Source organism: Lontra canadensis, unplaced genomic scaffold (genome assembly GCF_010015895.1).
Source record: "Lontra canadensis isolate GAN:19392208 unplaced genomic scaffold, GSC_riverotter_1.0 scaffold71, whole genome shotgun sequence".
In the NCBI taxonomy this organism is placed as follows: domain Eukaryota; kingdom Metazoa; phylum Chordata; class Mammalia; order Carnivora; family Mustelidae; genus Lontra; species Lontra canadensis.
Window position 1 is genome coordinate 73,869 of NW_022631065.1, and position 27,540 is coordinate 101,408.

The following is a 27,540-nucleotide window of genomic DNA, read 5'->3' on the forward strand; positions in this document are numbered from 1 at the left end:
ATTTTGCTAAGAGTGACCTCTACATCTTCTCTTCTTCTTGCCCTCTTGGTTGATTACTTCTTCCATTAAGTGAGAACACTAAATGAGAGAAAACGCGTAATTCAACTCCTCTTTTTTGCTTAAAGCTTCTGCTATGAGACTGTCAGTGGAAGACTAAAACAGGAGACTAAAGGAAGGCTAGAAGAATTAGCTCCTTATTACAGGGCATATAGTCACACCTTTTTCATTCCCAAATAGCACAGATAACTTACAATCTAGCACGTTTAATTAATGGTGACAATACTATCCTTTCTTCCCAGGGATTTATTCATTCAACAAACAATACTATCCTTTCTTCCCAGGGATTTATTCATTCAACAAACAATACTATCCTTTCTTCCTAGGGATTTATTCATTCAACAAACACTCCTTTATGTGCTAAGCATCATGTTAACTCATTTAATCCAATGATCCTATGAAGTAGGCACTAGTATTAGCTTCTTTTACAGAGGAAGAAAGTGAGTCACGGAGACGTTAACTAACTGCACCAAGTTCACACTGACAGACTGAGGCTGGGTCAGGAACCTCACCCAGGCAGTCTGCTCCTGAACCTACTCTCAGCCACTACAATCTGCTCAACTGACCTTACCTGCCCCATTAGCCAGTCAGTCAGTTCTGTGCCCAATATTCTATGCCATGGAATCTTCCCAGTCAGAATCTTGGTCTCTCAATACCATAAGACTGATGTCTCTCACAACTGCTTCCTCCATCTGACCCTCTGGTATGGGCTTTCAGTACCTCCTCTGGTCTGGACGCGTAACTCACCTCCACACTGCCCACCAAGCCTTACCCATGGCCCCAGATCCCTGCTACATGCATTAGAGGCTCTCCCACTCCAGTTGTTCATGCCATACCACCACCCCTTCTCAACCTGACACCCAAAGAAGGGCTGAAGGTTCAAGGTCTAGAGGCAGACAACTCAGGGCTCCCCTCTTGGCAACGTAGCCCTTGGGCAAGTCATTGCTCTATAACTATCTCATCCAACTGGAGAATCAAATGAGACATCTTTAAACATTTAGTCAGCGTCTAGATTACACTGTGCTAAGGCACAGGTCAAAAGCCACCTCTCATCCATGAACTTTCCCACATTCCCCAAAGAAAGCAACCTAAGTGCACTGTAGACTCTTGGTACTTCTCTAGCAAATTCAACACACTCCATCTTCTCTGTAGGCATAGCTCTACGCACAGCTTCCCCAGGTACAAGTGAACTCTCCCTGAGGCTGCTTCCATGCTCTAGGGTGGGAGCTTTCCCCGTTAACATGTGGGGCAGTACCTGTAGGGCAGCACCTGTGGTACATACCTGATGAGTATGGGCGAATGGAGTCATTTTTCCCCACTACTCAAGAAGAGAGCCCACAAAAATGAAAGAGCTAAGTCAAGTTTCTGGAAGGGAAGGCTCTATGCAGAGAGGGTGAGCTTTTTCAAGGCAAACCCCTCTGACACTCCATCAGCTCCAGGCCTATCCGAAATGAAGTGACTTGTGAAATGCATAACCAACGAGCCCGCTAGGTAAGCAGTAACTATGGGGGTGGGAGGGAAACGATGCGGGAAGCAAAGGCACAATGTCAGAAACTCCAAGCATGGTACAAAGGAAATTTTTCTTTCCAACCAAGTTTTATAAAACCCACATCCATCATGCCTCCTATGGTCAGAGGCAGGGGACAGTTACAAGGTGCTTGGGTGTCTACACTCAACGAACCCCACTCACATCACCTGGGATCATTTTGATAGCTGTGTTCACTTCACTCCATTTGTGCACCCGATCAAACTTCCAGTCCAGGATAAAATTCCCATTGTCCGTCACCACAGGACCCTAGAAGGTAAAAATTTCCACATTTACAGAGGATGTAGATACAGGAAGGCAGGAAAGTCAAGGGGACACCCAAAGACAAGTATCTTAATTGACCCGCTCTAGCCAGTACCCCTGCCTCATGCTTTCTAGAAGGCAGTGCCATGAAGAAGTAATGAGCAGGAGCTTTGGCGTCAGAATTTGAGTCTTGAAGCCACATGCGTACAGAGGAGGCTCAGAGAAGCCATTAACCCCTGTGAGCCTCAGATTCCTCAACTCCACGAAGGAGTAAGGATTCATACTTGAAAGGCATCTTGCATATAAACCGTATGGGTAAGCATTTACCACAGTGAGGACTCACAGGAAGGGTTCAACAGTTCTTAGCTGCTGTTAGAATGAAAAATGACAGCAACAGAAGCCAACTATCCACTGTCTGCAACAGTCTCACCACCTCTCACTGGGTGCCCAATAATGCAAAATAAGGCAGTGCTACTGTACCCATCACTGAGCAGACACTCCCACCAAAAGAGGAAGCAGAGATGTGTTCTGGGGTCCAAAAAGAAAAAAAGGCAGGGGGTAGTTTTAGATAATTAATCCAAAATTCCTAGAGCAGGAGAAGGCATTTGGGACCACAAATGTTAATAGAACACTATAGTCCCAGGCAAGGAAACTAGGCCACTTCCACAGGCTGGAGGCAACATGGTGGGAGTTCAGTGAAGGGCCCCAGGAAGGCAGGATGCTGGAGCTCTCATGTGGAGTCACCCCGGTCTCAAGAGGGAACCTCCCCCTCCAACAGTCTCAAGGCTTTTCAGCTACAGAGGGGACCAGACTCAGAGGTCTGTACAACCACAAGGATTAGAACTGATTTTTCAAACATCAGAGAAACACCAGGGGGGGAAAAAAAAAAAAACACATCAATATAAAAATGCATCAGGGTAGAGTTACAGATCATTTGTTTTGTCTTCTGTATCTTCCAAACTTGTTATACAGTTTTATCTAAAATTACACTTAGTTTTTAGGTTATTACTTTTGCTAGTTTGTTTATTTAAGTGTAGGAGGGGAAAAAAAGCTGAAGAAAACATTTCCACTAAGTCTCTGGAGTGTATTCCTAAGGAGGGGCTCACATCCCCCAGGAAATTCTATTTCTTGTCCCATTCAATAAAAGAACGAAGTAAGAGGAGAAATGGGAAATTATACCATGGAACTTGGAAAACTTCCTGCCCCAGGACACTTCCCAAAGCCCATTTTTAGCTGCTGTGAAGCCTGCCAGTCCAGGGACCCAGAGAAAGAATCAATCCCCACCACGTCTACAGAGAACATGCATTGCATTAAGTGTAGTAATAGCTGCATGAGTTTGAATATAGAAACTAATAAAGCTGGGGCACCTGGGTGGCTCAGTTGTTAAAGCCTCTGCCTTCAGCTCAGGCTGTGATCCCAGGGTCCTGGGATCAAGCCCCTCGTCAGGCTCTCTGCTCGGCAGGGAGCCTGCTTCCCTTCCTCTCTCTCTGCCTGCCTCTCTGCCTACTTGTGATCTCTAACTGTCAAATAAATAAAAAATAAAATCTTTAGGGGGAAAAAAAAAAGAAACTAATAAAGCTAGTACTCTAAAAATGAACCAATAACCTGATTAAAAATAAATAAATAAAAGCTGACTACCCAGGCTACATAAGAGAGGACCCTACTGAGGCAAAGAGGAGGACACTACACCGAGAACCTGGACCGCCCTTGAGAAACCTCCCTGGCCACTTACTGCCTTGTTGACGGCCATTCGAAGTTCAATCACGCCCCCAAACTTCTGGGTCACAGCTCGGCTCACTGGGACATAGGCCATTGGGATGACCTCAATGGGGATTCCCTTGTGCCACTGATCCCCAAGGTTCTTTGAATCTTTCCTGGGAAGAAAGTCAAAAAAATAAAATAAATAAGCTCAATAAGATAATTAAACACCAAACTCAGACATCACAAGCGGGCAAGGGCAGAGAACAGGGACAAACACACAGGGCTTCAAACATTTTCGCTATGTTTTACTATTTAAGAAAAAAGGTATTTGAAGCAAATACGACAAGAATGTTAAAACTGGGTATGACTGGCTTGTGGGTATACAGGTGTTTATTATTTATGTTCTTTCTACAACTGTAATATCTCATAAGTAAATACAATTTTTTTTTTTTTTTTTTTTTTTTTTTTAATTCACAGGCTCAGCACAAGCGCCTTCTACCAGACTCCTTGAAGGAGGATCTGAGAGCCTGGTCAAAGACCACGCACAACACAGGTCATGTGTGAGCCCAGAGGAAGCAGGGCACGCTGAGTCACTGCCTGTGGGCAGGGCCTGTCCTTCCTCTCCAGCTCCCTCCAAGGGTCAAATGAGGGATATATGAGGACATGCTCTTGTCACCAGACTGAAAAGCTGTCTCCTCCTCCTGCCAATGGACACATAACAGCAGTTTGTACCTGCGCAGGAGAACAGAACAAAATCCTCCAGACACTGCTCTCTGTCCTAGCCAGCAGTCTCAGAGAGTCAGAATGAACTGAGTCTTAACCCCTGTGAGCCTCAGATTCCTCAACTCCACGAAGGGGTAAGGATTCATACTTGAAAGGCAGCTTGCATATAAACCGTATGGGTAAGCATTTACCACAGTGAGGACTCAGCCCCTCCCTTTCTCTATTTCCTCCTCTATAAAACAGGGATGAGGCTGGGGTCTGATCTACCTCCCCAATGGACAGCTCAGGACACTCAACACTGTACCTGAAGTCGGCGATCACGATGAAGCGGCTGGCATAGCCAGCCACAATTTTCTCCTGGGTCAGGCAGCCTCTGGGGATAGGAAGAGGCAAATCAACATAGGCAGGACACAAACTCAATTTGAAAACTAAGGTCAGAGACAGTAAACCCAAATCCACTTAATGAGAAATTTAATCTGTACTTTTTAAAGGAGATCCCCAGTTCCACCATGCTGTGCAATGGACTGAACTGCGTCCCTCCCAAACTTTTTATCAAAGCCCTAACTCCCAATGTGCTCTTGGAAAATGAGGCCTCTGAGGAAGTAATTATGGTTAAATGCAGTTGTAAGGGGGTCCCTGGTCTGACAGGATCAGTGTCCTTAGAAGAAAAAAGACACCAGAGAGCTCACTTGCTCTCTCTCCACCCTGAGGGCACAGTGACAAGGCAGCCAACTGGAGCCAGGAGTCGCCAGAACCACTGAGAAACTGCTGCTGAAGCCACCCAGTCTACAGCATTTTGTTAAGGTAGCCTGAGCTAAGACGCTTTGCTTCTAGTCAATGGACTATGAAAACATGAGCCTGAGTCTGGGAAAAATGGTTCCCAGTCAGGCCAGGTACATTCCTATCGAAGATGCATCTATGTTCAGGGACGGTCAACTGAGCATGGCATGAATGGAAGGGTCTTTAACAGGAGGAGGACAAGCCTTGAACAACCTGTTCTGTCCACTATTTGACAGATGGAACACACGATGACATTCAAACATATATTGTGTCGTTACAGTCTGCTGGATTATGAGAACCAGTAGAGCAGGACTTTACTCTCTTCAACTCACCATTCCCTATCTACCAATCAACATTTAAGAAATACCCAATGTTCTCCAAATGAATGAATGAATATATAACTAACTGTTCACAGAGGGTAAGAGCTGCTTTAAGGCAAAGATCACACACGAATGCCCACAGACCTAATACACTCGCCCCAACAATGTATTTGGTCTGAGTCACACAGTTTTTAAAATTTGAATCAGCAGAGGAATGCAGATACAGAGAACCCATTAAGATGAGTAATCTCACCAAAGAGGCCCAGGTTCCCCGTCAGCAGACTGCTACTCACGACTAGAAACACCAAGCTGGCTCTACAGCCATCGGCTATCTACTTCCTAGTAGCTCACATAGGGCACAGTGGCCATTTGTTTATTCTGCCTTCCACTTTGCTTTGCTGAGGATTAACCAGCAGTTAGTCTTTACCAAGAAAGTCCCCATGACACTCACCCACCGCCCTTGATGAGATTGAGATCGGCATCTACTTCATCAGCACCATCGATTGCGAGGTCAATCTGTGTTGGAGTTGGGGGAAGGGGAGGAAAGGTACAGAAACTATTAAGGCCTCTGTGTAAAGCTTGAACATGTAATGACTCATCAGATGCTTAGCAGCCCTATTAGCTAGGTATAGTTATTCCCATTTAAGCAGAAAAAAAAAAAAACAAAAAAAAAAACGGGCTCTGAGAGGTTAAGCTATTCCACTAAGGTCACCGGGAAAGAAATATGGGGTCTGGAAACCACACCTGGGTCCAACTCTTACCCATAACATTACACTCCCTTTTCTCACTGATGGTCTTCTCTGTGGAGGAGCTAGAATTATTAAGTACACAATCCCAATGCGCGTGACACCACCCCCAAGTACAGAAAAGATACACAGTACATCTATGGTATTAAAATTTCACTGAGGGGAGGGCAACAGAAAAAAGGCTAAGAAAAACTGATTCAGAAGTCTCCGTACTGATATGGCAAAAAGAAAGGCAGTTTTTGTTTGTTTTTTTAAAGATTTTATTTATTTGACAGAGAGACAGCGAGAGAGAGAGAGAAAACACAAGCAGGAGGAGAGGGAGAAGCAGGCCTCCCGCCGAGCAGGGAGCCCAATGCGGGGCTCAATCCTAGGACCCTGGGATCACGACCTGAGCCAAAGGCAGACACTTAATGACTGAGCCACCAAGGAGCCCCAGAAAGGAGTTCTGAGCAGACAGAGAAAACCCAATGAAGAGTTATAAAGCTGACACACATTTGATGTGATCTGCAATTGGAAAGTATCTGAGGCACCCTCACTATGACCCTCCCCAAAACATCTGTCTGGGCTCGCCCACTCCCACTGTTAGAAAATTCTACCACCAACCCCAAGAGCAGTCAGGAGCAACTGGGTTCATGCATCTTTCAAGATCCAAAAATCAAGGAAGCCCAAACTCTGCATGGACAATGTGGGAGCCTTAAGTATGGTTATTGAAAACAGCAGTATGAAAAAACCTCAGGGCACAAATCAGTTCAAGTTGTTTGACATGGCACAGGTGTAAATAAAGTGTACCAAGCTTCAGCTTCTCTGTGCTTCCATCCTTTGACGGATCCTGCCGTTTGTCTGAAGAGAAAGCCTGCACTGCTTCCCCCTACCCTGCACTAACCCCGAGGCCAGGCTACGGATGCCATGGCAACTCTCTGGGGCCTGGAAGGCTGCAACCTTCTTTGTGTGAGCTCCAGGCCCACCTTCGGCCCAAACCATGCTCCTTCCAGTGCTCAGCACTACCTCACTCTGCTCTGGCTCTGCCCAAAGAAATCCCCCAACAAGCCCCTCCCATGGTTCTTACTCACCCCCGGAGGCCCGCATGTTCCAGGACGACACAGGTGAGTGGACCAGGTTAGTACCGTCTCTGGAATGCTCTCTCCTGGCCTGGCCAGCCTGCCTTCACAGCTCTGCTCCAACTTTACCTCTCCCCACAAAACCCTCCTAAGCAGCACTACTCCAGCGCCAGAGGCATCTGAATTCATATTCAGGCTCTACCAGTTACAGGGAGCGTGGCTTTGGCAAATGGCTTGCCCTCTCTGTCTGTTTCACATCTGTAAAATGGGATGATGATGGTATACATCCTCAAGACTACTGGAGATTAAGTGGCTGACTACAGACCGAACACCCAGCATAACACGTGGCATACAGGAAGGGCTCCGTAGATACCAGCTAGGAGTACACTGCTCACCCTCATCCCCTCCAGTCTCCTCCCAATTACCCATGTGTTCAGCCGTCTTTGCAGTAACACGTCACTGTAATCTGTTTTCAAATGTCCATGGCTGCCTCACACGATTACTTCTCATCTCCACTTAGTTGGTAAGCTCCGTGGGCTGGCTCACTCTTCTACTTCTATACAAGGACCACAGGAAGTTCTAAATCCACCCCTAGGTTTGTCCAATCCCCCTTCACGGTGCTCATACTGAGCCCTCAGGGTTAAACCACAGAGAATGTACTGGAAACTAACAACCTCTCCTCTCGTGACCTTAGCCAAATTTAATATTCAAAATCCCAGGAGAAATGGGATGTATGACTCACTGACCTTTCTCCTAGATTCAACAAGATATCCCAGAGCCCACACACAAGTGACAGCCATGAAAAAGGAGACATAAGACACAGCAGCCCCTCTCTCGCTTACCTCTGGGTGTCGGTCCAGGTCACTGAGAGTTAAGCCATACTGCAAAATGAGCTGACGGGCCTGTGGAGAACAAGAAAAAAAAACGCCCATAATCATTTACTCTGAGCACGTGGCAAAGATTCTCAGCATTCTTTTGGATCTAAGTGTTTGACCCAGAGTCCTGACCAAGGCTCCCTCCCAAATCCAACTAGAATCACTAAGAGGTAGGAGCTATAGCTCCGTGAATGGCAAACTAAGTTAATTCATCCTGGGAACCAGAAGGAGGCAAAGAGCACAGAGTGAGACTTCCAGTGCCAGGCTAAGAATTCCTTCTCCGTGACCTGTTATTTAAGACAATGCCATGGACTCCTAAAGCTAATGGTAATAGAGTATTAAAAAAAAAAAAATCAAAAGCAAAACATTCCTAAAATAAAAACTGAATTGATACAGAGTGATTTCCAGGCTATCATGAAGAAAAATAAGCAAAAGAATCTATACAGAGCAGAGGATATCAAAGGCAGGATGTCCAGAACAGCTAAGGAAGGAACAGCAAATTGCGAACACCACACTCGGAAAGACTTAGGATTTACTTTAGAGCCATGCCTCGTAATATTAACCTTTCAAAGGAGCTGACAAAATGGGAGAAGTGGTGTGGTTACCAACACCACGTGGCCCTGAGAGGACTGACAGCTGGAATAAATAAATATACCTTGGACCAACCAAATCCAAGTTGATAAGGACCTAGATTCATGTCACTGCCTACAAAACACAGAGGACTCAAAGGATGGAAAACTTTCTTTCAAAGGAATGTCTTTTTTTTTTTTTTTCAAGATTTTTATTTGTCAGAGAGAGAGAAGGAGAGCAAGCGGGCACAAGTAGGGAGAGCAGCAGGTGGAGGGAGAAGGAGTATCCCCGCTGAGCAAGGAGCCCCATGCAGCAGGACCCCAGGATCATGACCTGGGCTGAAGGCAGATGCTTAATGGACTGAGCCATTTAAGTGTCACCCAAAGGTGTGTCTTAAAATATTTTCTGTCATCTATAAAAAATGCAGATGAATGAAAGGTCAATGAAGATGACCAATGTTGATCTTCAAATCCCAAATCCTAAGATTCTAAGGAAAAAAACACAAATATCCTGGAATTTGCAATATATGGGTGTTGTTGTGATCCAGATTCAAACTATAAAAAATACTTTTAAAGGATAAGACAACAGGGGAAATCTGAACCATGGTTTCATTTGTTTTTATGTTACCAAAGATTATTAAATTTTTTGGTATTATTGAGATATTTAAAAACCTTCCTATTTTTCAAAGAGATATAATGAAATACGTATAATCAAATTATAACTGGGATTTGTTTCAAAATAACCGAGATAGAGGACAATGGGGTACAGATGGAAACAAAATAGGCCATGAACTGCTGGTTACTAAAACTGGGTGATGGGTACATGAAAATTCATTATGTTATTCTTCATCCTTTCTGAACTGTGAAAATTTCCATATAAAAAGTTAAAATGTTGACTAAAAATAGAAATTTTTTTTGAAAATGTGATTTTATCCTTACTAAAGAGAAATATACAACGAAGGGGAAAAACAGTAAAAATGGTATTATGGGGTGCCTGGATGGCTCAGCTGGTTAAGCGTCTACCCTAAGCTCAGGTCATGATCCCGGGATCCTGGGATGGAGCCCCTCATGGCATCACCATCATCATCAGGCTCCCTGCTCACCAGGGAGTCTACTTCTCCCTCCCCCTCTGCCCCGCCCCCCCATTCATGCATGCACCTGCGTGTGCTCACTCTCCCTCTCTTTCAAGCAAATAAATCCTTTAAAAAAAAAATGGCATTGCAGAATTACGTCTCAGTTCCTAGATTTCCTCAAAAGTAGTACTGGAGAAACCATCCTAATTCCATACCAAACAATGGGAATATCTGGAAGGCAGCCTCTAACATGACCTTCCCCACCTCTTGGTATTCATGCCTTTGGATAATCCCTGTCCACAGAGCCCCAGGATTGCTGTGTGTAACCAATGGCACACAGCAGAGGTGATGCAAGATACTTCTGAGATTACTTTATAAAGAAGGCCATGGGATAGGTAAGGGTGGCATGTTCTAACAAGATCCTTCACTCCTACCCTCCCTCTTCCCTCTGCCTCTTTTCTTATCACATGCCAGGGGAAACTAGCGGCCATGTCCCAGAGACACCCACAGAGCTCCCTACCAAACAGCCTGTGAAAAATGAAGGCCTGCAAGACCCACGTGACTGAGCTTGGAAGTAATTCCTTGAACCACAGGTGGATCTTGAGATGACCACAGCCCTGGCCAACAGCTTAACTGTGACCTCCGCAGAGACCCACCCAGCTAAATCCACTCCAGATTCCTGACCCTTGGAAACTATGAGATAATAAACATTGCTTGTTTTAAGCTGCTAAATTTGGGGGTAATGTGTTCCATAGCAACACATATTGAATACAGATGGTGTCAGAAAAATGATACTAACTGCACACAGTTCAATGAGCAAGTCTACCACACAAATAAAACTGTGTGATGTACCACAATTTCCAATTAATTTAATGTACTTTAAAAACAACACTAAACCGCATTCAGATATATTACATAAAAACTGGGTATCAGCATTCCTAAGGAAAATATCCTGTGTAAACTGACCATTTTAATTTAACACCTCCTAAGGTCAAAGACTGCCTGCACCACTGGACAGTGTAACTGTTTCATGAGGATGTCTCATTTGTCCATCTAGACGGTAATCAGGGTAGGAGAGAGCACACTTTATAAACTCTTGTTACCTTACAACAGTCAACATCATTTGAGGAAATAGTTGGGTAAATAACCTATCGTTATGAATTAATTCTAGAAAGAGTCACCTAGTGCAAACCACTGTTTAAAGAACAAATGGACACTCAGAGAGGTCACAGCAGTTAAGTTAGCCACAGAGTGAAGACCAGAAATATAGTCTCCTGCCTTCCTGTCCTGTCTAGGGGCTAAGAAGGGAATTAGAAGAAAAGGAAAACAGAGGGACTGGTCAAAGGACAAGAAGCAGAGAAGACAGGCCCATTAATAATGGAACTAAAGTCATCTTATATAATAACACATTATTAACAGCAACAATTTTAAAAGGAGTTCTTTGAGGTCTTGGCATTCCTCCTCTACCTGAAATAGTGTGCCTTCTCCCAAACCCCTGCCCCACATGTCCAACTCAAACGTCATCCTTTCCAGGAAGCCCTCCCCAATTCCCTGGGCAGGGAGGTAGGCTTTCCTTCCTCAAAAAGGCATATTATCTAGGGGCGCCTGGGTGGCTCAGTGGGTTAAAGCCTCTGCCTTCAGCTCAGGTAATGATCTCAGGGTCCTGGGATGGAGCCCCGCATCGGGCTCTCTGCTTGGCGGGGAGCCTGCTTCCTCCTCTCTCTCTCTGCCTGCCTTTCCGCCTACTTATGATCTGTCAAATAAATAAAATCTTTAAAAATAAAAAAATTTTAAGAAGGAATATTATCTCTTACTTTTCTACCATATATTTGTAAATAGACACATATAAGCGTATGTCTTATTTACATTAATTAATTATTTACATTAATTCATAATTCATTATGTATTATGTATAATTCATAAAGCATTAATTCATCCCACAAACACACACAGAGTGCCTAAGAGCCAGATACCACACTGGACACTGGAGATGATGAATAACACCTGCCATGCACAGGACGGACCCTCATATCCCCGTAATTAATAGTCAGTATACCCTCAACGATCACTATGTCCAACTGAATTCTGCCTCCTCACCAGCACCAGGAGCCAACCCATCCCATTTCCCATCCAAAGCCTAGCACATGCAAAGAGCCCAGTAGGTAAGCGCTGTCTATATGTTGTATAGCTGGGAGGCCCTGCCCCAACTTCTGCGAGCCCTGGGGCTCTCATCTTCCCAGACAATAAGCAATACCACAAGGACATGGGGTGCCTGGGTGGCTCAGATGGTGGAGCGTCTACCTTCAGCTCAGGTCATAATCTCCAAGTCCTGGGATTGAGTCCCATGTCAGACTCCCAGCTCAGCTAACGGGGTGGGGGCGTGGGGGGCAATGCGTGCACAGGACGAATGGGGTCTGCTTCTCCCCCTGCCCCTCCCCCCACTCATGCTTGCTCTCAGTCTCAAATGAATAAATCTTAAAAAAAAAAAACAAAAAAAAAAACCACAAGGGCAGCATCTGCCCTTGCCTTAAACAGTCTGCATTCTCATCCACAATGTGAAGAACCCTGACGTTGACCTTTAACCAGCTCCCCACAGGACCCCTGTGAGTGGCCCCGCACACACAGAGAAGCCAGAGTCACAAACGGCACAAGCTTCATTTTTCCTGTTATGGGTTGAACTGTGTTCAAAAAACAAAACAAAACAGGTTGGAGTCCTAACTCCCAGTACTTCAGAATATGACCTTTTTTGGAGACAGGGTCTTCACAGATGTAATCAAGTTAAAACAAAGTAATTGGGCTGAGCCCTAATCCACTATGACCCGTGTCTGGAGAAGGAGCAATCTGGACCAGACAGACAACACAGGAAGGCCGTATGGACATGAAGGGAAGGATAAGGAAAAGGCACCTACAAGTCAAGCAATGCCAAAGACAGCCAGGAAACCACCAGAAGCCAAGAGAAAGGCACACCACAGAGTCCCCTTCATCTTGCACTTGAGCTCAGACTCCTTGATCTCGGACTGCTGGCCTCCAGAACTGAGAGACAGTAAATTTCTGGTTTTTAAGCCACATTCAGTCTGTTATGGCAGTGCTTGTTATGGCAGTGCTAGGAAACCAATATGCTAACTTCAACACAACAGTCCAATTGTGGGGGTATCAAGCCAAAACTGGCTCAGTGAGCACAAATGCAGATACACGTGCTTAACGAAGATTACCATCTGCTGGATACCAGACACTCTTGAGCTTACAAGGTTAGAGGTGTCCTGAGGGTGCACAGCAAACACCCCTGTCTGCCTCTCCCAGCTCTTGAAAGCGCAGGGAGCAGTAAAGCTAATGACTAGCTTGTGCTCTTAGAAAAGACAGGAACCAGTGCCTTGTCATTGCAATCCCACAGTTGGACCCCCAGAAGCCTCTGGTGACTAAGGACAGCGGCATGTGACAGACTAGCAGTCCTGTTATTCATACAATTCACAATAAAACCCAAAAGCCTGTCTTTTCCCTTCTACCGCCTAACTGAGGTGCACTCTACAGGCTGACCATGAAAAACAAACACTGTTTTTGGCTTTCAGACCAGACCAGATCTGGCTTTTAAATATGTTTTTTTTTACTGTCCTTTTTCAAAAACTTTCAACTTTAAAGGAAAATCTACCAAAAAAATCCTTTAAATCCCTATAAGGTTTACTTGTCTAAAAGGTAGAGCCTCAAATATTTTGACTTCTCCAATCATTTCAGGAGCTTGCATCTGGCTAAATTTAACACAAAATAAGTTTGGGTATGTGGGGAAAACACACACAACAAAACAGTAACTCTGAACAAGTGAATTTTTAAAAGCCCTTTGAACTGTGAATGACTTCTCCACTCAATCTACTGAACTGGCCAGCACTTTCTAGTCTGGGTACATTGCTTTCACTTACCACCATAAAGTGCAGGTGGGCTAGGAGGATGTTATTTTAAAAACACAGAACTAAAAATAGCAATGTGAATACCTGTCTTTGGCTCAGCTCTTTCCCAAAACCTAAAACCGTACTAAAGGAAATTTTCCAAAACACATAAACAAAAAGAGGAGAAAATTATAGCAAACTTTTAAAAGCAGACCTGATGAACAATGGTAACTGGCAAAATGAGAGAGACAAATCCAAAGGCAGTACCGCAGGAAGCTAAGAAGACACCAAAAAAAGAAACACAGAAAGAAGCTCCCAAAAGATTCAGGGCCATGTGGCGCTGGGAACTTCAGGAAGCAGACGTGACAGTACAAGTAAAGGAGGGCACACTGGTTGAAAGGGTACTGAGGAACCTGCTCTCCATCTTTCTCCACTACTCCTAAAGCAGCACGCTGATTCCTGGAGAAGGTCCAACAGCAGGGCTCAGGACTGGCTACAGACACAGCTGAAGACCAGTATCCCAGCAGCGAGCTCTCGCCGCACAGCAGCCGCTCCAAAACTCGGAGGCTTCCAAGAGCACGTATGGAACAGGCATTCGGACAGCCAGCAGACACAAGAAAAGAGGCCCACCATCACTCATCATCAGCCAAATGCAAATCAAAACTACAATGAGATATCACCCTACACCTGTCAGAATGGCTAAAATCAAAAACACAAGAAACACGAAGTACTGCTGAGGATGTGGAGGAAAAGGAACCTCATGCACTGTCGGTGGGAATGCAAACTGGTACAGCCACTGTGGAAAACTGTACAGAGGTTCCTCAAAAAATTAAAAATAGAACTACCATATGATCCAGTAATTCCACTAATGGATATTTACCCAAAGAATATGAAAACATTGGGGCGCCTGGGTGGCTCAGTGGGTTAAAGCCTCTGCCTTCGACTCGGGTCATGGTCTCAGGGTCCTGGGATCGAGCCCCACATTGGGCTCTCTGCTCAGCAGGGAGCCTGCTTCCGCCTCTCTCTCTGCCTGCCTCTCTGCCTACTTGTAATCTCTGTCAAAAAACTAAATAAAATCTTTAAAAAAAAAAAAAGAATATGAAAACATTAATTTGAAAAGATATATGCGCCCATACACTTAGTGCAGCATTATTTACAATAGCCAACTTACAAAAGCAGCCCAGGTGTCATCAACAGATGACAAAAAAGATAAAGAAGATGTGTGTGCGCGCGCGTGCGCACGCACACACACACACACACACACACGAATATTATTCAGCCATAAAAAAGAATGAAAGCTTCCCATTTGCAGCAACATGGATGGATCTAGAGGGTATGATGCTAAGAAAAACAAGTCAGTCAGAGAAAGACAAATACCATATGATTTCACTCATCCGTGGAATTTAGGAAACAAAACAAACAAAGAAAAAAAAGAGACAAACCAAAAAAACAGATTCTTAACTATAGAGAACCTGGCACTTAACAGAGGAGAGATGGGAGGCAGGGATGGGTAAAATAGGTAGGGGATTAACATGCACTTATAGTTATGAGCAATGAATAATACATAGAATTGATCAATCACTATCATGTACACCTGAAAGTAATATAAAACTGTTATGTTAACTAAATGGAATTAAATTTTTAAAAAATAATTTTTAATTATTTAAAAAAAAAGAGAGAGAGCAACTATGTATTAATTGTCATGATTTTACAGACTGACTGGGAAATCTCTGGAGTGGGCTGGCAGGTGGAGGTTGACTTGCCTCACATGCCTGGAGCTGCTTGACCTCTCATCCTCCAGGACAGCAGCCTGGGCGTGTTCACATGGTGGAGTAATGGTTTCAGCAGCAAGATGGGCCAACCCCACCACAAAAGCACTTTTCAATTCTCTGCTGGCATTCCATCTGGTTACATCCCATTGGTAAAACAAGTCAAAATCAAGCCCAGAGCCAAAGAGATACTACAAAATGTCATAGACACTTCTGTCCCAACACTCACAAGTATTTCACTGAAAACTCAGATCCAGCATAATGACAGATACCTTCTAGCCCTTTTTTGCCTACTTGGATCCTAGGACACAGGCAGTCATATATACCCCTCTCAAAGGGACACTGCCAGACTTCTCTAAGAAATCCGAGCAGCCAGAAGACAGACAAATAATCTGACATCAGAAGTTCCCCAACAAGAGGGCTTGGAAGACAAGCCTGGAGCAAAGACCATCTTCATCCTATGAGCTAGTCTCCAATCAGCTTCTCAGCCTACCAGTTTTCAAAATGAGCAGAGAGCAAAGGAAGGCCAGAATAAGAGATGACTGAAGCAATCTAACAATACTTGACTGTGTTGGTTGGTTTATCAAAACTATGAATTATATGCAAAAAAGAGCAAAATTTACTGTACGTAAATTATAATTCCAACAAACTGTAAAGAAGAAAAACTTTGAGGAAACATATTTAAGGAGAAAAAAATCTTAAAACAAAAACAAGTTTATCATTAACAACTTCCCGGAGACAAGGGAAGAAATCAAAAAGTTGAACCCATTAAACAAAAGAAGTCTCAGAAAACAAAAAGACCTTATTTGAAATTAAACATGAGAGTAAAATAAGCTCAATAGAAGGGTTAGGAAAGACAAAGCTAAGAAGATAATAGGACAAAACAGGCCACAAGCACCAAGTATGCAACAAGCATCCTAAAAAGAAAGGCCAGAGAAAACAAGGGCAAGAAAATTAAAGGAATAATGGAAAAAATTCCCCAAATCAGAGTGTGAGTTTCCGGGATGAAATGTCCCAGAAAGTACCCAGAAGAATGGACGAAAACAAATGCACGTTAGACACAGCATGATGAAATTTCAGAACACTGGATATGAAGAAAAGATAACATAAACGTATAAAGGTTCAGAGAGGGAAAAAAACAGGTTTTAGGGGCGCCTGGATGGCTCAGTCAGTTAAGTGTCCCTCCCACTCAATCTCAGCTCAAGTCTTGACCTCAGGGTTGCTGAGTTGAAGCCCCATATTAGGGCTTTAAAAACAAATAAATAAAATTTTAAAAATAGGTTTCATACAAAAGATCAAGAATCAGAATGGCATCAAGCTCCTCAACAGCCAAGTGAAAATTAGAAGACAACAGAGACAATAGAGAAATGCCTTCAGAATTCCACAGAAATGATTTTACATATAATTTTCTAAGTCAAAGAGCCAACGTAAAGAAAGGCTAGAATAAAGACATTTTCAGACATCCAAAGTGTCCACAAATTTGTATCCCAGGCACTTGGATAGCTACCTAAGGGATGTGTTTCTCCAAAACTGAAGGACACAAAACAAAAGGGGTTGGGGGTGAGGAAAAACAGGACCAAGAAACAGGACGATCCAAAAGAGAAGAGAAGGAAGGTTCTTGACTGCAAAAGGAGACCCCAAGACAACAGCCAAGTGCACCTGCCACAGCATTCTAAACCCCAACAACCCAGACAGACTTGGCCAAGATGAAAAAGGTGGTGCGGAATAGCCAGAAAGAAGCGTCAAAAGAAGTGAGATTTCCCATCTGGGTAGAGTCTGGGGTTGGGTTAGTAAGGAGTACACAGACAACCAAGCAAATGAAAAACAACAAAGGCAACATTTACTGAACTTTCAGGAAACAGAAGTAACAGGCGGGTAAGGAAGCGTAATCACAGCACACTATATAGCTGGGCCAGAGTTTGGCTGATCGCAATTCAGTAGGCACTGAGTGACGCCCCCGCAAAATTTAACTGTATGGAACGTGGGGAGAGAAGGCTGTGTGTGAACTGGGAGAGTAAGGAGGTAAAAACTAAGCAAACACCCATCTTCCATTCAACCAGTCAGTGGAGAATTATATATACCAATTTGAAAAGAATATTTAAGCAGCAAGAAAAGGATGTACTCCAGATACTAGAGCAATGTCTAACCAGCTCAGAGTTAAAATTCCCCATACACTACACTGTGCCTGACACAGAACACACTGAATAGTCACTGAGGGAATAAATGAATGCATCTAAAGCCACACTTCTGAGGGGCAATCCTCCGTAAATAAACTGCTCTGCTGCTCCTGGCTCTCTCACCTAGAACAACGCTGGTGCACAACCCAAAGCCACGCCTCGTCCTCAGGGACCCAGGAGATTCCGCAGCAAGTGCAAAGATGCAGAATGGAAAGCAGGACATACCTGGAAGGACGTGGGGATGCAGACAAGGTTCAGATTCTCTTGTTTCACTCTTTCAGCTGTGGAGACAAAAGCCGTGTTGGTGGTTTTTCCACTCTCCTCACTTTATTTCTTGTCCGCATGCACATTTGCTCAAATCCAACAGGAAAGGAAAGGCTATCCCCCGCTGACAGCTGCCTTCCATTCTGTGTCCCCAATCTCTGTGAAAACACTTATGAACGGGGGCACATGGGTGGCTCAGTGGGTTAAGCCTCTGCCTTCGGCTCAGGTCATGATCTCAGGGTCCTGGGATCAAGTCCCTCATCGGGCTCTCTGCTCAGCGGGGAGCCTGCTTCCCTTCCTCTCTCTCTGCCTGCCTCTCTGCCTGCTTGTGATCTCTGTCAAATAAATAAATAAAATCTTAAAAAAAAAAAAAAAAAAGCTCATGAACATACATCGCAGACAGGGATACTAGAAAGCTCAAGGAGTAAACACTAACTACAAAAAGAGCAATGTCATGTGTTTGCTACTATTACGTGCCTGGCAGTGTTCAAAGACCTCTGTACATGCCGACTGTTTTAATTGTAACAATTAGAATTAAAAGGTGAGTTGCAATTATTATTCCCATTTTACAGATGAGGAAACTGAGGCACAGGCAGGTTAAAATCACCATGTAGTTGTATCTCTAACAGGGGGCAGAGTGAGCTATGATCCCACCCTGTCTAGCTCCAGTCTTAAAACTACTTCCTTATGGGAGACCTGGGTGGCTCAGTGGGTTAAAGCCTCTGCCTTCGGCTAGGGTCTTGGTCCCAGGGTCCTGGGATCGAGCCCCGCATCTGGCTCCCTGCTCAGCGAGGAGCCTGCTTCCTCCTCCTCTCTCTCTCTCTGCCTGCCTCTCTGCCTACTTGTAATCTCTGTCAAACAAATAAATAAAATCTTAAAAAAAAAAAAAAAATACTTCCTTATACTGCCTTTCACAGAAAAAAATAGAACTTTACTTTTGCATTTAGTAAAAAAAATATCATTTGTAGGCCCCAGAGGGTAGTTAAAGAAGGTTTACTTACTCATTTTGGATTTGTACCTTTCTGGAGGGAAAAAAAGTCTTAAGGAAACAACTATCTTATTAAAATTTCAAGTCATTTTATAATCATTGGGTCTGCACATGGGAGGTTTAAAAGGCACTATTCTGAACCCCACAGTAATCCCTATACCCTAAAATCCTCCACACACTCAATGCTAAGGGAGAAAGTATATAATACTAAAGCCTGGGTTAAGCCAATGAGAAGGATTCCAGAAACCCTTAGGCCAGCACCACAACCACTCTTTTAAAGATACAGTGTTCCTGGACTTTGTCTCCTGAGCACTGCCCCTTGGCACCTAGAAGCAATAAGTAGTCAGGCCAGCCTCTCCTCTGAGCTTTGTTTTAACAAACAAAAGTAGGGCAGTAAAACCTGTTGAACAGCCACAGGGGCTGATAATTCCTATGCCTTTCCTAAGACACCCTAATCAGAACAAAGTCCACACCTGCAGGAACCAGCCACCAACTTCAGGGGCCTCAAATCCAATCCAGGGTCATGGACAGGGCAAGCCTGCTCTGAGCTCAGCATATCTGTCTGAGATTGCCTGAGGAACCCAGGGCCCCTGGAGCCACACACAGGACCACTGATGAGAACTAAATTCTGCTGAGACCTCATCTTCAATCAGCTCCTACCCTCAAGAAAAGCAGAGTAAACAAAGCCAGGCATCCCCCAGAGTTGTTTGAAGAGGCCCAAAAATACCTCTCAAAGAAGAGCAGAGTTGGGCAGGTAACAAACCTGTGCCCCACCCCCTCCCCTTCCTCTCCATCGCCCCCAACCACCACCCCACACAGAGCATCCAGGAGCCAGCCCAAGAACATACATACCTATTCGCTGCACAGCATGAACAATCGTAGAGCCACTTCCAATTCCTAGCACTTGGTTATTCTGGGAAAAAAAAAAAAAAATGAAAAGTGGGGGACAAAACTCATTAATATCTTATTCTACTCCCTCAGCCCGTTCTCTAGATCAATTCACCAACATGAGTGCAAGGCAGGTACTGTGCCCATTTCATAGACACGTCAGCCCTGAACAGAACTCCGTCAGAGCTGTACATTATCCTAGTGCCCATAGCCATTTATCAGCAGCACCCTCCTCCCTTCATGTCTGACCCTAACATCACCGCTTCCTCCTGTTACAAAGATAAACTGAGGCACATTAATAATTTTAAGAGTTTATTTGAGCAAGTCAGGCAGCAGCTAATCTTGCAGACAGAAAGGAGCTCTAAAGAGCTATATGAAAGGAAAGACTTTTAGAGCCAGAGGAAGTGTGAACAAGGAAGTCCTAGCAGGCAAAAAGGCAGACTGGTTATTGTCAGGTTCCTTTTCTTTAGGGGATGGCAGGAGTCGCTGAGGCAGATTACCTAAATACTGCCGATCAAACCATTCCTGACTGACTAATTTAACATTCCATTTCTGGGAGAGTTGAAACAGTAATTAAGTCTCTTTTTTGGTGACATGAGCTTAATGCAAGTTACTCAATTTGAGGCCTGTTGTCTTGTTTATAACAAAAGAAAATCTCATTATGGGCTTTCCCTTGCCAAATGAGTCGTTAACCAGTTGCTGGAACTCTAAGAAATTCCACATGAACTATTTCAGCATCTGAACTTCCTAATGTTGCTTATTCAAAGTGAGGTTCTGTAGGGGGGCAAATGATACTGTTAAATGAGGAGTTTAAAAAAAAAAAAAGTAGAATCACAATACTGTTACAACCTGTCCGCAGGAAAAACCCAAGAACCATAAATTCATATGCAGTCAAGAAATGTTCAGATCTTAAGGGCAATAATCAGTTAAATCTCATAAAACAATGTGCATTTCTATGGACAGACGTTATTTGCATTGCTAAGAGTGTTCTACAAGGGGTGCCTGGGTGGCTCAGTCGTTAAGGCTGCCTTCACCTCAGGTCAGGATCTCAGGGTCCTGCTCAGCAGGGAGTCCACTTCTCCTTCTCCTTCTTCCCCTTTCCCTTCCCTCCCCTCCCCACTCTCTTACCCCCAGCTTGGGCACAGACACGTGAGCACTCTCTCTCTCTCTCTCTCTCTCTCTCTAATAAATAAAATCTTTAAAGTGGGGATAATTGGTCTTGAGGTCACAAGGGGCTGTCGTGAGATCTGACTGAAATTATCATTTATAAATCTTCTCGGTAGGTGCTGAATAAATGGTAGCTGCTGCTTTGGTTTCTAGCTCTTTTGCCTTAGACTGGCAGGAAGTTGCTTAGGAACTGAGTGAGCTCCACATTAGTTCCTAATGCAGCACCCTCACCCTGTTCTGCTGTTTGTGGTCTAACTGACCTTGGCTGGGTCCTTAGTGGGCCCTTAGGGACTTTTCCCCCTTTCTTAAAATGGCAGGCTCAGTAGTGTGAGGCCTGGTTCCTGTCTTTTATACTCACATTTATACTCACACTCACTCTATCTTACACCTTGTCCCTACTGCAGATAAAGACTCTCTCTCAGAATTCTAAGCCTCACCCTCTTCCCATATTGTGAGGCAGGCTTGTGCAAAACAGGGACCTCCTGTCATCAAATGGTCAGTTGTTGATGTGGTTTGCTATTTCAAAACCTCTGCCAACGCCCTTGAGACAGGGAAACTGAAGAGACCCCATGAAAAGAAAATTGCTTTTTTTGCCCCTTTTCCTGCATCTATTCTTACTAGGACCTGCACCCCCACCCTAAACACACTCTACAAACATTAAGTATGACCTTCTTGTAAAGGTTAAGGAGTTAATGAATATCTTTACAATCTTTTGCAGCACAACAGATAACATCTAAGGAGTGACTAGGTGGGGTCATTCCCAAACTGTTTTCCAAGACCACTAACTCCAGACTCCTTGATGCCAATGCCCCTGGCTCTAGGGCCTAAGTGACTTACCCACGACCCCTGAGCATTCGACCTCGTTTTGACCAGTTTCTGGCACATACACCAGGCCACTGTCCTCAATTTAAAACCCTAGCCCACAAGCAAAGACAAGACTCTCCTTTCCTTCCTGAGTCTCCAGACATTTCATCTGCTATACTCTATCCCTCACGCTATTCAAAAAACTCTGCTCTCACTTCCTACCAGCTCAAGTTTGATTTCGATCCTGTGTAAAGCCAACGGCCCTCATGCCTGGTCCTGTGGGACCCCCTCTGGTTCCTTGGACCTGGCCGGCCTACATCACCCTAAAGAAAAGGTAACTTTCAAGGCTACTTCAGGCTCTCCCCCTTCTGCTGACTTCAGGGAGGCTGTAGATGGTGGGCTTGATGTCTCCCCAGAGGTTTCCCTGTGATGCCACGAGCCTGAAGGTGCCTGTGGCCAGTCCCCTGCATTCTAGATATTAAGCTTAGGTAAAAAGTCACTGAAGCTAGAAAACTCTGCTTTCACTCTTAGGCTGTACCCAGGTTCTGTGTTTTTCGTGGGGTTTTTCCTTTCTGACTGTCCCTGGGGTTGGCGAGGAATCTTTTAGTACTCCCCTACACATCATTTTTGTAAAGCCAACTTAAACTACACATTGTAGGTAAGCCTAATCTTTTGCCTGATATGAAGCAGGAAGTGTTTAAAAAAAAACAAAACAAAAAGCCCCAGATGGAGTTACTTATGTCCAGTCTTAGGTCACCAAACCAAGACTTGACTTAATTACAGTTTTGGCTCCCCCCAAAAATGGAATCTTAAGCCAGTCAATCAGGAACTGTCTGATCAATACTAGCCAGGTGAAGTGCCTGAGAGACCCCTGTCATCCCCATAAGGGAAGTGACCTTATAATAGCCAACCTGCTCTTATGCCTAGTACAACTTCTTAGTTCCTGTCCCCTCTGGCTATAAAAGTCTTTCATTTTATATGGCTCTTTGAAGCTCCTTTCTGTGTGCTAGGCTGGATGCTGCCTGATTCATGTATCATTGCCAACAGATCTTTAAAATTTACTCAGTTGAATTTTGTTTTTTAATGTTTTCTGGGAGGAAGAAAAATCCTGGGGGCAACTCAGGACAAACTGAGAGCTATAGCCAACACACCTCACTACACATAGGACAGAGGCACAAGAATACCTAATACCACCCCCTAGGCCCCTATCTGGTATCATCCTTCTCCAAGTAAGAAGATATCTTACTCAAACTATAAAGAATGACTAACAAGCAGAGGGAGCTACAAAAAAGAAATCAAATGCTAATACTCCAGCAACTAACACACTTCTAGCTGGGCCTCCCCCACCTCCAGAGAGCTTTCACCCATCAGCCTGTGTGTGAAAGCTCTGGAAATCACTTTGACTAGCTCATAGTTCCCAAGTCAACAAACAGTCCAGGGGCCCTAGAGCAGCCTGTGTTCTAGGTCAGAATACCACCTTGCAGTCAATCGATGCCCTCAAGCAGCCAATGCATCCAACAGTCATTTAGCTACGTAGGCAAACCTTAACAGCAAGGTCTTCCAGACAAGTGAATGGTATGTCAAAACGTTCAAAATAGCTGAATATCTGAATATGTAAAAATCTTCATGTAATGAGAAAAGTACTTCATTTACTAATGGCTAGGTAGGCTCAATCTGACTCTCACACCTGACCTGAAGCCCACAGCTCTAGCTATATGATAAGCTAACTGCCAGAATCCTCATTACCACACACCCATGTCACTCTCATGCTTCCAGCAGGCAAGAGGCACACAGATGAACTTTGGTGAGTCAGACAAGCTCTATGCAAGGCTCTTCCCTTGACTTCTGGAGGAGGCCAGGAAATTGCAGGGACCTGCCAGGCCCACAGCTCTTCAACCACATAGTCCTCCTACCTTGGGATCAAATGACTGGCTCAGGAATCAGGTGTCCTAGCCAAAGCAAATCAGAGCTAGCCAAAGGCTGCCTGTGAGGTGCCCCAGTAAGCAGACCCTGCCAAGCAAGCTCTGCTGGGGAAGCAGGCCCCTTCTGGTCGGCAACACTAAATCACATGTCACACATGGAACGTCAGAACTTCACTCACTCTGTTGAGTAGGTTAACTTGGAAATGCTTTTGCTGACCAACTGGAGTCACTACGTACCAACTTCTTCAAGCTAAACCAGCCAAAAAACAAAAGTAGGCTCCAAAGAGAACAAAGGGAGCTACAGACCTTCAGGAGAACACAGCCCTGCATGGTAACCCATCCTGGGTGGCTCTACTCCCAGAAACAGATCTGAGTTCAGAGTGGCTCCCCAAGGGACTCCGCTGCAAACTCACGAAGTTTTCCATCCATCCAGATGTGGAAGTGATCATTACAATGGGACACTAACAGGCTAAACAACTGGAAACCCTACAGTACAGGGAACCTAAGCAAAGGGCTACCAATAACTTTACAACCTCCATATTTGTGTCCACACAAAACACAGCTCAAACATTTACCAGGCAAGCCCCACTGTGACCAAGACTGAGTGAAGATAAGGTTAACTATCCACTAGGACTTTACTCTTTAGGGGGATAGGAGAGATAAACATATACATGAGGAGAACAAAAGACACCATAAAGCACCTAAGAGGTATGAAGTGCTACAAAATCAAAGAGATCTCCCCCAACTTAGGAGGCTAAGGAAAAACTGAAAGGAGAAAAGAGTCTTTGAACCAAACCCTAAAAGAAACATATGATTTTAACCGGCAGGGTCAGAGGACAAGAAAGAACACTTAAAGTAGAGTATAGTGATCTTAAAATGCAAACTATATGTCAGTATATATCTTCCAATGTTCTGGTACATGAAGGACAGAATAATGTGGGCCTAAGGAGGAGAACCACAGCCTCTCATCTATGTATCCTCTCCATCTGGCCCAGTACCTGGCTTTCAACAGATACTTCAGATATTCCATGTGGACATTAGCATGAGGGCACCTGAGGGCCACTGTGGAAAGAACAGATGAGAGTTTCAAAAGATGAAAATGCATCACTTGGCAGAAGGGACAGGATAAGGGCAACTGTAGCCCTCTGCCCACACAGAGAGCCTCAACTAGGAAAGGTGACAGGTCAAAAGGAAGGGTCAGGTCTAACAACATTCCAAAGCTGGAACCAAGAAAACCTTGCTCATGACCATCTCAATAAACTTACACAAGTGAGTAAACAATTTCAAGACACAAAGTGCTAGATGAAAAAATGGCTTAGATGGGGCAAAGGATACCGCTCTGGAGAGGGAAGCTAGCTAGCAAAGCCTTAACAATTAGGTACACGACTTTGTTCAATAAATGTATAGATTTGAAATAATTATCCCATTTGCAGAGTTATCCAGGACCTGATTTTTCCCTCTCCCTGCGGCCACATTTCTCACCACCACACTAACTCCCTATCACATATTAGGCCCTCAAATATCTGGTAAATGAATGAAATGAATAAACCAATGTTTAAGCGTAGCAAACACAAAATTCAGGTAATGTTAGCATCTTAGGAAGAAGTCTGGTAGGGAAAGCAAGTGCAACTGCGAGTGGGGTGAGGTGCCCCCAAAAGGCCGATGAAGATCTCCCCATGACTGCCTGGTAATTTCATAGAATGATATAGCTGGAATCCAGTGTTTTGTAACTCTAGCCTGAGGTGGGGGGCTTGAAGAATTTTTTTTTTTTTTTTAATTTGACAGAGAGGGAGCAAAAGCAAGGGGAGTGGCAGGCAGAGGGAGAAGGAGACAGGGAGCCTGATGCAGGGCTCCATCCCATGTGACCTGAGCCTAAGGCAGATGCTTAACTGACTGAGCCACCCAGGCGCCCCAGGCTTGAAGACTTAGGTAAGCAAATACTTAAGACAAAGGTCAGAAAGACTTATGCCACCAAATATTAATAGGTTAATAGGAATACTAAGATATGGGGCTTCTCTAATTGTACAGATTTTATTCACTCAGCTACTAATTATTCACTTTATACAGGCATTTTAAAATTTCAGCTTACTGTCCCAATTTTGTAGCTCAGGCACTGAATCCTAAAAGTAGAATCAGACTATACATTCTGCACTGTCTCTGCGAATTCCCATAGAAAACTCCACTGCTAACCAGACCTGAAACCAAACTACACTGGAACACAGCAGCTATGGAACTGGTGAAAGGGCACTGGAACAGGAGTCACTCAGTTTGGGTTCTGGAGGATCCTCGGCCATTCCTGCTACAGAACATGCTGATGCACAGGTTACTACACTGGTCCCTCCCGCTTAGTCAAGCTATTTGAGGATCAAACACCATGGCAGCAAAGTACTCTATACATCCAAGCATTAACAAATGTAAAGAACTATCATGAGAGAAAAAAGGGAATCTGAAACCACTTTCGAAGAAATAGGAGAGACAAAAGGCCAACAAAGTCAAGGAAACTCCACCAAAGATCAGAAATACTCCACTTCACAGTGAGGAAGTACCGTAATTAACTCTGTAATTAACCTGACTGATGTTAATTAATTCGACTGACGACATCAAATCCACTCAGGTTAAGAGATTCCACTGAATCACCAGCACCACACACCTGCCACTTAACTTGGGCCACGACCTCACCCGTAACAGCTAAACCTTATCTCTGCGCCCCAACCTTAAAGAAGAGCTTCCTCCAGAATCCAAGTATTCACCCAGCCGTGTCAAAGGCAGGAGTTATTAAAACCCTCTGGCTGTCTCTCTTTCACTAGCGAGTATACTCAGGACCAGACGCGCGCCCAGCTGAGACCCTCCTTGGAGTGACATTTCAAAGCGATTTTCAGACCAGCTCTCCACCCGCGTCCCAGCATAGTAAAGAGAAGTGAAGATCTCTTGGCAGCCCCAGAACTCACCATTTTCCACTTGTTAATAAGCCGCACGCCAAGTCCCTTCCAGCGCCACTCAAAACACCTCAGACACCACCACACTCTACTTTTACTCTACTGTTACCCGGCCAAACAAGGAGTGTTTAGAAAGCTCAACTTTTAGGAAACTCGCCCCCAATCGATCCCACATCTAAAAGACCTTTAAGAAGCAAGGAAAGGGGGGATCTAAACCCGGGTACGGTGTACACGCTCTTCCCGCTCACGCAGCCCCCGCCCCGGCTCCGGCAGTACCCGGAACACGCAACAGGAGCCCATCACGCTGACGACCGGAGCCCCACGCCCGGAGCTGCTCACCCTCACGTGGTTCTCCACCGCCGCGCGGCCGGCTAGTTTCTTGGCCTCCTCGGCCTTGGACATCGTGGAGGGGGCCGGGCAGGCGCTGCTGGCCTCCCCGCCGTAGGTACCTGTGCTGCCCACGCCGGCGCGGGTCTCGGACTGCGTGCGGCCGGGAGGCTGCACGTGGGAACCCAGGACTCCCCAGCTGTTCCCGCCTCCGCCAGAGGCCGCGCCCCCGGCCCGCCCGGGCAGCGGGGCCAGGACCCGCCCGTAGAGGGTGCTGAAGGGCCCGGGGCGCTGCATCCCGACGCCAAGCTCCAGCCTCCGCCACGGTCCCGCCCCCGGCTTGTCCGGAAGTCTGGTGGCTGACGCAAACTGTCCGCGCCGGCGGCTGCTGAGGTCTTTGCTGGGAAGTGTAGTTCTACGGCTTTGGCAGCCTGAACTCACGCACCAGCCGGGACTAGGAGTCCCACAATACTGAGCGACTGTTTCGCAAATAGCCCGCGACGGCCTTGGGCGCGCCTTCCCGTGAGGACTGAGCCAAGAACCGAACCTGATAGTGACGCCCTGCAGGGGTGTTTACGGTGCCCTTGGGTGGGTTCCATGGTTACTTCTGTCTGCCCTCGCAAGCGGGAAGGGGATGGTAGAGCTGAACCTGTCGTTTTTCCCAGAAGTAAGAACATGACCGTGGACGAGTCCTTAGGCCAGTCGCTCTTCTGCAGACGTCGCCCCCTT

At 45.1% G+C, this 27,540-nt stretch overlaps 1 protein-coding gene across 1 annotated transcript in view; it reads right to left on the minus strand.

The window, feature by feature from the left end:
* Positions 1-27,154, minus strand: part of RPIA (ribose 5-phosphate isomerase A) — a 38,922-nt gene extending 11,768 nt beyond the window's left edge. The window contains exons 1-8 of the mRNA XM_032880602.1: positions 26,824-27,154; positions 19,620-19,680; positions 17,741-17,796; positions 8,017-8,076; positions 5,822-5,886; positions 4,575-4,643; positions 3,579-3,720; positions 1,753-1,852 (exon numbers count right to left, since the gene is read on the minus strand). Coding sequence (XP_032736493.1) covers positions 1,753-1,852; positions 3,579-3,720; positions 4,575-4,643; positions 5,822-5,886; positions 8,017-8,076; positions 17,741-17,796; positions 19,620-19,680; positions 26,824-27,108 — 838 coding nt within the window. The 5' untranslated portion in view covers positions 27,109-27,154. The remainder of the gene's footprint in view (positions 1-1,752; positions 1,853-3,578; positions 3,721-4,574; positions 4,644-5,821; positions 5,887-8,016; positions 8,077-17,740; positions 17,797-19,619; positions 19,681-26,823) is intronic.
* Between the last annotated feature and the right edge of the window lie 386 nt (positions 27,155-27,540).